This window comes from Harpegnathos saltator, unplaced genomic scaffold (assembly GCF_003227715.2).
Source record: "Harpegnathos saltator strain DR-91 unplaced genomic scaffold, Hsal_v8.6 scaffold794, whole genome shotgun sequence".
In the NCBI taxonomy this organism is placed as follows: domain Eukaryota; kingdom Metazoa; phylum Arthropoda; class Insecta; order Hymenoptera; family Formicidae; genus Harpegnathos; species Harpegnathos saltator.
In genome coordinates, this window is record NW_020230642.1 from 466,936 (window position 1) to 476,385 (window position 9,450).

The 9,450-nt window shown below is 45.6% G+C and overlaps 1 protein-coding gene across 2 annotated transcripts; it reads right to left on the bottom strand.

The window, feature by feature from the left end:
- Positions 1–287: 287 nt before the first annotated feature.
- Positions 288–8,471, bottom strand: Nab2 (Nuclear polyadenosine RNA-binding 2). Of its 2 annotated transcripts, XM_011154745.3 has the most exons (7): positions 8,227–8,463; positions 5,481–7,325; positions 4,985–5,159; positions 4,579–4,742; positions 1,922–2,222; positions 1,702–1,837; positions 288–1,353 (listed from the first exon to the last, which is right to left on the bottom strand). In XM_011154745.3, exons 1-7 carry the CDS (start codon positions 8,263–8,265, stop codon positions 1,119–1,121), a joined length of 2,895 nt encoding a protein of 964 aa, XP_011153047.1. In that variant the 5' UTR covers positions 8,266–8,463; the 3' UTR covers positions 288–1,118. The 2 variants fall into 2 exon arrangements, with proteins under 2 accessions (XP_011153047.1, XP_011153048.1); XM_011154746.3 differs by lacking the exons at positions 288–1,353; positions 1,702–1,837 and having other exon boundaries at positions 2,027–2,280; positions 8,227–8,471.
- Between the last annotated feature and the right edge of the window lie 979 nt (positions 8,472–9,450).

Consider the following 9,450-nt stretch of genomic DNA (forward strand, 5'->3'; position numbering starts at 1 on the left):
GAGAGAGAGAGAGAGAGAGAGAGAGAGAGCTGGAGAGCCCCTATAATACCGATACAAGTGTGTTCTCGCTTAAAGATAGTTACATCACGTACGACGCGAAATATTATAATAAGTGCGGTCCTTCCAATTGTACTCTCGTCTGCTCGGGGGGGTTGAGTGGGAGCGAGGAGTAGCGGCGGCGGCGGAGAGTTCTGAGAAGGAAAAGGTCGCGCAGGAATTGAGGAGAGCGTCTAAAAAGAGCAGACCTAGAATTGTGCCATCTTCCTGGCAGTCTCTTACCGCTAATATATTATTGTGACGACGTTAAAAGCTATGCACGACGGGCGACGCGTCTATACGTGGCGGCCTGGTTACACGCGTACGTAAATTCCAGTGAAGCAGTCTGAATGTCGTAGTTGGAAGTTTGAAAGGACTCCAAGATCGTTCAGTTGCATGGCTTGGGCCGCGATTGAATTCGTTCTTCTTGTGTCATATATTATAGAACTGTATGCGGAAAATGCGTAGCGAGAAGTCGTTCAATCTGGTCCACCGTGCATACTCGATCTTGGAATCTGCGCAGAGCGATCGAGGAAAGAGATCGGAGACAAAAAAAATGTAAGATCATGAATCCAAGATTCACGAGCCCGCTGTAAAATGAAAGTCTCTATTTCGTTTGGATAATCGCCCTAAACTTGTAGACTTGTAAACTTCCAACGTCATGCCGTTGAAAGTTACAGGATAAGCCTGTTGAATCTGAAACGCTGAATAAAGAAGCTTCAACTTTTCTTGATTGTGCTCTTCAAACGCGCTCCTCGATCGTCAGGTTAACTGCACTACGACGATATCACGTCAACTTACGATACGCACCGGTGTGTCTTGACGAGCACGTTGACACACACGAGATCATGTCCGATCGCGTAAAAGTCTTCGAGAATGTACGACGACGATGACATCGTCGAGAGGACATCGAGTCGACGTCGACGAGCGACCTTGACCTCGGCGCGTCGCCCTTGAAGATAAGGTATGTCCCTTTCGTTCTATCTGTACAAAGTGATCTCACGTGGAGACCCGGCAGCATGTCTCGATCCGCTTTCATCATCAGAACGACGCGCTCGGGCTCGTATTCATCCGCACCTCGCTCAGTCCCGCCGTCGCCAGGTGAACTTGGCCCGCTGGCTCGTCACTTCCGTCGCGAGCGGTTGCGACGTGGCTGGGTGGGAGTACGGGCACGCCGGTTTCGTGCAGAACGGGTGGTACTTGCATTGCTGAGCGGGATGGGAGAACACGCAGCCCAGCTTGGTGCACGACAGGCCGAACTTGCACTTGGGATGCCTGTAGGCGCATTTGTCCCCGAATTTGCACGCCGGGAAGGCACTGCATCGAAGGAAAAAAAAAAAAAAAAAAAAAAAGAGAAATTAGTCGTTGAACAAAGAAAGCGAATCAATTCCAAGAGTTCAACTCGATCGACTTAATTGGCTTTAACACGTTGACTGTCATTTTCTGTAAGTCTATGAACTTCTAACTGGAGCATGAACCAGAGAATTCTCTTCACATGCCAGCTACGAGATGACTCCCTTGCCAATCAACGTGTTAACAGCCATCCGCAGATATTCCAAAGGCATAGTCGAAAGCGCACCAACTCGCACGACGCGTGAACATGTTCCAAGTGCGTATATGATAGAGAAAAATACATATGCATTGCGGAGCTAAGGTATACGTTACCTGCACATGACGGGCGGGTGAAGGTACGCGCATTTGTTCCCTAACGTACAATTTGGCCAGTATCTACAGTTCTCCCTAGACTTGTCCAGGACAGTGGGAACACCCGCGCTCTCTGTTAGCGGCCTTTTATCGGTAACTGAAAGTTGCAGCATGGTAAGGTCTGCACTTTGCAGCACCAGCTCGTGGTAACTTCGCTGAACTGTTCGACCTTGATACATACACTTGGCCGATAACGTCGATAACGTGGTGGATTTCAGTCGTGTGGGACTCGGTGAATGGGACCGATTGTATACTATCGGACTGAGTTTTCTCCGCTTTCGCGGCACCTCGTCCGTCTTGTCGACGTTCTCCGTGTTGCAGTTCTCATTGTTTTCCTCGCTCACCTCTTTTGGACTACCGTTGTCCGTTTCATCCTCCGTGCCATCCGTTATCCGGAACGCGCCGCTCTCCAGCTCGCTTTGTGCCGGCGCGTACGTCTCGTTATGCGTCGTCAGAAGCGCGAGCTCGTCGTCTTCGTTCACCTGCGAGTATGTGGCACATCGTGCGTTTAGAATGCGTGGGAGAATTAAGCCTGGAAGACTGCAACGAGGAAATTTCACGCGTGTGAGATAAGATTGGGCGTGGCGGCAGCATCGCATCAAGCAGAGAAAACCATAGACCATATATAGATAGACTGCGCATCCTTATGGGCGCGCTGAAGACTACATTAGAGGACAGAGCTATTGCGTGAGTGAGGCTCTCTCTCTCTCTCTCTCGCTCTGTGTTAGGAGAGGAGAGAAAACGATACAAGGGAAAAGGTAATGTCGAGTGCGGTCCAGCAATCGCTACAAATGCTTCGAAGCGTTTCTCTATCCTATTCTATTTTTCGGATAAGTCGTAACAGCGATTAAAGCAACCAGAGTTTAAATCTAGCAAGGTCAATTAATTTGCGAACCATAACCTTTGTACAGCTCGTACAACTGTCTTATTCTCCTTTTCGGCTTCCCCCACCAAGACGCATGTTAGACAGAGACACACTCACTCAGCTATCGCTTCTCTCACTTTAATGTTGTCTTCAAGTTCTCTCACGGGACGCGCAGTCTATCTATATAAGTCTATGGGAGAAAACGCGCCCCTCCCTTCGTTCTTTATTTATCCTATCCTTCAATTAATTACCTATGTGAAGCTGGCCGCTCATTATCAAAATTTGAACAAAATGATTTGAGTTCTAGTTGCCCCCCGAAGAGTTCTAGAGTTCTCAATCGGCTTTAGAAATAGTTCTGGCGTTTTAAGCAGTCAAAAAGGCAATTGAAAAAAGGGAGGACCAACTTCACAAAACCACTTTAGTGAGCTAGAACTCTTTCATTTCTGCTCGAATCGATTCAAGTCATAAGGAAAATCGATAGAACTCTTCGGGGGGCTACTAGAACTCTAAAAAAACTGACCGATTTTCGAAAAAAAATTTTCTCCTAATTGGATTTAGAAAGATTTTTTCGAAAATCGATCAGTTTTTTCAGAGTTCTGGGGGACCCCCAAAGAGTTCTATCGATTTTCCTTATGACTTGATTCGATTCGAGCGGAAATGAAAGAGTTCTAGCTCATCATAGTATCTTCGATACCGAATTTTCCAAGTCCAATTAGGAGAAAAAAATTTTTTTTTTAAATCGATCAATTTCTTTAGAGTTCTGGTAGCCCCCCGAAAAGTTCTATCGATTTTCTTTATGACTTAAATCGATTCGAGTGGAAATGAAAGAGTTCTACCTCATCAGAGTATCGTCGATGCCGAATTTTCTAAATCCAATTAGGAGAAAATTTTTTTTCGAAAATCGGTCAGTTTCTTTAGAGTTCTGGTGGCCTCCCGAAGAGTTTTACCGATTTTCCTTATGACTTGAATCGATTCGAGCGGAAATCAAAGAGTTTTAGCTCATCAGAGTATCGTCGATGCCGAATTTTCTAAGTCCGATTAGGAGAAAATTTTTTTTCGAAAATCGATCAGTTTGTTTAGAGTTGCCTCCCGAAGAGTTCTAGAATTCTCAATCGGTTTTAGAAATAGTTCTAGCGTTTTAAGCAGTCAAAAAGGCAACTGGAAAAAGGGGGGCCAACTTCACAAAACCGTCCACTTTAGCGAGCTAGAACCATTTCATTTCTGCTCAAATCGATTCAAGTCATAAAGAAAATCGATAGAACTTTTCGGGGAGCTACCAGAACTCTAAAGAAATTGATCGATTTAAAAACAAAAAAATTTTCTCCTAATTGGACTTGGAAAATTCGGCATCGACTCTGATGAGCTAGAACTCTTTCATTTCCGCTCGAATCGATTCAAGTCATAAGGAAAATCGATAGAACTCTTCGGGGGGCCACCAGAACTCTAAAGAAACTGATCGATTTTCGAAAAAATTTTTCTAAGTCCAATTAGGAGAAAATTTTTTGTCGAAAATCGATCAGTTTCTTTAGAGTTCTGGTGGCCCCCCGAATAGTTCTATCGATTTTCCTTATGACTTGAATCGATTCGAGCGGAAATGAAAGAGTTCTAGCTCGCTAAAGTGAACGGTTTTGTGAAGTTGGCCTCCCCTTTTTTCAATTGCCTTTTTGACTGCTTAAAACACCAGAACTATTTCTAAACCCGATTAAGAACTCTAGAACTCTTCAGGGGGCAACTAGAACTCTAATCATTTTTTTCAAATTTTGATAATGAGGGGCCAGCTTCACATAGATCAATTAATCGCCCGCAGGCTTTCTTGACGGATAAAGGAAAGAGGGACAAAAATTGACATTCTGTAACACAAACGGAATATTCCCCGCGACTTTTGTTATCCCCAGTCTCTGAACAATTGATAAGACTATGCCGGTAAGTTTAGAAAGTAAAATCCGAGTCGCTTTACAATCAGCAGAAGTTACCTCCATCTCCAACCGTTCCTCATCGTCTTCCGAACCGAGCTTTTCCTTCATGAGATTGTTGTTGTATCCGTTTAGGGTGACTAAAAATTTCTGGTTGTCGTCGCTCCTTTGGAACAACGACATCACAACTCCCATGTGCTCGTCCATTACCGCCTGAGGCACATCTGCGGATTGTGCGACAGTGAGTGCGCGTTACGAAAACCGACAAGTTACGTAAATTTCATTTCATTTCTCTAGCCTCTCTCTTGCTCTCGACTACACCTCTCGGTGTACTTGCAGAAAATCGTTAGATCTGACAGGATAAGCAGAGCCCTAAAGTTACGAGAACTGGAGAGGCTGAGCAGGTTTCGTGCGAGCCTCTCAACGCGAGCAGAAACCGTTTCCTGCGCAGACAAACGGAACTTACATGGTGCGGGTTCAGCATCCTCTGCGTCGAGATTATCCGACGTGTTCAATTCGATCTGTATCTTCTCCATAACCAGTCTCTTAGTGGAATTCAGGTGCACCGACAAGTTTTGACTCACGTCGCGCGTCGATGTGGGTTTCAGACGCTTCAATACTGGCTTCTTGTCCTTCTTGTCCTACGAAAATCGAGGCTTCAATCAACTCAACGCATTTCCCGAACTTCTGTTTACATGCACACACATGAGGCAAGCCTCTCAACCACGGCGCGTGCTACGTTCACGAAGACGTGAACGGTCTTATACGGTGGTTGCGAGACTTTCCTTGTACCATGTAGAAGCTTAGTCAACTATTTCCGGCATTAAGACAGTCACAACGATCTGCTTGACTCGGCTCGGAGATTTTTTGACTGTCTTTAACGCAAGTCTCATCGACACTTATTTATCGACAATTCCTATTCGTCATTTAGCCACCGGGTAATATGCATTGACGGGACGCACCAATAAAGATGGCTCCGGGTTTTTTTGCGTGACGACTGACTGGTTCGCCTCAGCGACCGCTCTCAGCAGCAGCGACTGCGTGGCGCGCTTCTGAGCTGGCTGCAGCGGCTTCAAGGGTCTGGGAGTGACGATTACTTTGCTGGGTAGCCGCGTGTCGTCCATGTCCTCGTCCACGTCACTGGACCTGCCTCCCCTGTCGATCTTGTCCGCCTGCGACTTTGCGCTGTGGCCCGGATAGCCGTACTGCATCGCGCTGAACGTAGTCTCCTTCGGACGCTTCCTTTCGATCTTAGCCGCCGGGACAATTGGTCTGTTGACAGCGACTATGTGTGATTTCATGGGGCCTATGTTCACTGCAGACTGTTCATCGTTATCCAGCTCTTCCTGCTCTTCTTCGATGCCCAGATTCAGGCAGTCGTCGTCTTCGCTGCTACGTGACTGCCTCCCACCGAGCTTGCGCAACGGCCGGAAATTATTTCTCAGAGGGCCCAACCGGTTCTTGATATTCTTGGTGACATTCGAGCCATTGCGCGACTGCTGCTCGATATTGCTCTTCGGGTTCCTGCTCCAGTCAGCCGTCTCTTGCGACTTTATGGACTTGTTGACGCTTGCGACTCCCAGGCGGTCCTTGATGGTGCACGTGGTCTTCTTCGTGACGTCCGCGCTCTTGGAGTTGGAGTTCACCCTCTCGCGTGAAGACTCCTGCGCGCTCCTGATCAGTTTCTCGTTTTTGCCACTCTCTATCTTGCTTCTCACGTCATTCATTTTGTTAATTTCGTGATGACGCGAGTCACCACCGCCGTTGCCACAGTCACGAATCCGTCTGGAACGCTCGTCGCTCTCAAAGCTTCTGTTTCGTTGGGAGCCGCCAGCGCGGCTGTTATCGCCATAACGGTGCTTATCGAATCGCTTATCTAACTGACGATAACGACCGTTGCCCTCAGCTGTCATCGGTTTGTCGCGGTACACCTCGAACTTCTTCCTCGGCGACATCACACCTAGCCGGTTCTTCACAGACACTACAGATGTGATCCTTGGCTTGTTTACGCAAGACTTGAGCTTTTTCGTAGCGTCCGGCGACGTCGTGGAGTCTTCTTTCTCCTTCTCGGCCGACCGAGGTTGCTTCGCTTCCTGTTCCTTCTTGTCTGCGCCGTCGTGATGATGACCGCTCGACGTTTCCGGTAGCCGTTTCAAGCTCTTAACTGACGTCTCGGCGTTAACTCGTTGGTCGCGTTGTGAATCTACGGTCTTCGCGATAGGATTCTCCGGCGCAATGGCCTCTTTCATCGTGTTCTCGTCGCGCGTGGAACTCTGCAGTCTCTTCGCGGTAGGAGCTGCCTCCTGGTGGCTGATAACGTCTGTCGATGCATCGTCTGTCTTGCCCTTGTTATGTAGAGACTTTGTGGTCTTCTCAACAGTCTTGTAATTCTGTTCCGCGGTTGGATTCGGAACGGAGAGCTTCGCGGCTTGCTGTTGCTTCTGCGCCGGCTTATCGTCTCTCGCAATCTTGCCCAACTTCTCCGAAGACTGATCTGTTGCTTGATCCTCGAGGAACGACGTTGCCGATATCTTCCGTTTCTTTCGCTCCTCCTCCTGTTTCACCACCACCGTGGGAACGAACTCGCGCGATGATTTCTTCTTTGCCACAGTGACCTTCTGCAGTTTCTTTAGTACTTGGTCATGCAACCAGTCCACGAAAACGGTAGTGCAGTCCTCCAGGAAAAGATTCAGGTCGTGGTGCATCTGCTGGCGGGACTTTTTGTTCACCACCATTACCAATATGTAGTCTGGCAGTTCTTCGTCATATCGAACTCCTAGCTCCATCAGCTTGGCACGAATAGCACTCTGAAAGATAACATTATTTTTACTTAGTGGAAATCCAAGTCATGAATCATATATCTCTATCATAGTCTCTTTATATTTGAGACACACAAGTTTCTCGATCACATGAGTATTTGAATCAATTGAGAAATTACTTCGACACATACCTGTATCAGATTCATTTAAAGTATCAAGTACTAAGTAATATTCTCTATCATCTAATCTCTTAACCTTTAGAACACATATTTACATTTTGGCTATTTGCTCTGCATTTGGTTCCATGATGGAACAATTTAACTGAACAATTGATCTAATGTGATTTCCTAAATACTTTCACACATACAACTAAACAATATATGACATCACAGATATTTATACTTCGAAATTGTACAATTGTATATTCTTATAGATACTTCTCTACTGAAAGAATTATATAGGCCTCAGTAGAATATCATAAACAGATCTCCTTTCAGTTGTCTCTTAATTCCCTCAGTAAATAAAAAATTACATGCTTATACAGTATTGAACTCGTTCAATATATGATGACAGAAATATTCCACTTGGTTTTGCATAAACATCCTGTCTTGAAATCGATACACTTGGGAATATTTTGAGAAGCTAAGGTTCTGATCATCTCTGTAGCCTACACTGTCGCATGCAAATGAAGAACAATGCTGAATAAATAAATATATATTCCAGAACCCATGAATGTTGCATGTAGACCCAATGAAGAAGAGAAGTGTTGTACCTTAAATTTTCCAGTAAGTGAAAAACACGAGACTGTGCAACGAGATCGTACAACATAATAAATAAAGGCCTAATGAGTCTATTTACATGCAAACCAGATCGAATATTACTGTCCCTCCGGATTACGAGAATCTCTCGTGCTGTGTGTCGGGACACGCGTTCTTCAAACGACACTCACACGTAGCTGATTTGTGACTTCGATGCCGCGCATATCCATGACTGCTAAATGATCGCCGATCTCGATGTTAAGCAGGAGGATCAGCGTCGTCTAAGTCAGGGGCCGGGCGAGTCGATATACGGATGCGATCGCGCACTATATCATGGAACGAAAACAACATTCTCCGCCATGACGAACCAGAGCACCGTCGGGTGCAACGAAATGATCCGGTTCCGGTTCACACGAGTGCAGAACGGCGCAGCCAACCTCTAGTTTGTTCTTTTTAGTTGTACCAGAGAGAAACCTGAGAGCGGCCATCAGCGAAGGTTCAGAAATTTTATGAATTCGATACGCCCCCTGAGAAAATAGACGTCAACTACATCGATGGCGCTCGGTAACGAGGTGTGTCTGTGATAGTTTGGTTCATATCTGAGCTACTACACAGAATATAGTAAAAATTATACAGGGTCATCGAAAAGTATCGGACCCCCCTAATATCTTCAGTTAGAATGCATTTTGGAGAAAATGTCCAATAACAAAGTTGTATGGTTTCAAGCGGGGAGTAAGATGATGACCTTGACTTTGACTTTGGCCATGTCCTTCAAGGTCATTTCAAGGTCAACCTTATTTTTTTAAATGGAACCCCCAACATTTTATTGCATATCCTTATAGCTTATCTTGAGAGTTTCCCAAAACACTATAATACAACATTTTTTCATTAAGTACTTTTTGAGTTATAAAGGTTTGAAGTTAACAATTTGTTAAGTGGTGTGTGATTTCGGCCAGTTAAGGCAAGAGTGGTGCGTGATTCCAACCAATTAAGGCAAAAGTGGTGTGTGATTCCAACCAGTTAAGGCAAGAGTGGTGTGTGATTCCGGTCAGTTAAGGCAAGAATGGTGTGTGATTCCGACCAGTTAAGGCGAATTTCATTCCAATTGGTCAGCTTGGACAAAATATTCAATTGTACCAAACAATTCATAACAAATGTTCAAATTGTTGTCCTTCAACAGCCTGGCAATGTGCTAATCTGTTATAAACAGCTGAAACCGCATTCCGGAACGTTTCCGGCGGTATTAGTTCTATCTCTCGAGTTATTCTCCCTCTTAAATCATCTAAATCTTGAGGCTTGGTGACATAAACTTTACTTTTCAAGTAACCCCACAAAAAAAAGTCAAGTGGGGTCAAGTCCGGAGACCGAGGTGGCCACTCAATATGACCCCTTTGCCCTATCCACCTGTCCTGAAA

Excerpts from the sequence above, each read along its gene's own strand:
- Nab2 (XM_011154745.3), bottom strand. The coding sequence starts at position 8,265 with ATGGATATGCGCGGCATCGAAGTCACAAATCAGCTACGT. Across the intron at positions 7,326-8,226 it reads AAGTCACAAATCAGCTACGT|AGTGCTATTCGTGCCAAGCT; the intron begins GTGAGTGTCGTT and ends GTTATCTTTCAG. Across the intron at positions 4,743-4,984 it reads GGATGCTGAACCCGCACCAT|ATGTGCCTCAGGCGGTAATG; the intron begins GTAAGTTCCGTT and ends CACAATCCGCAG.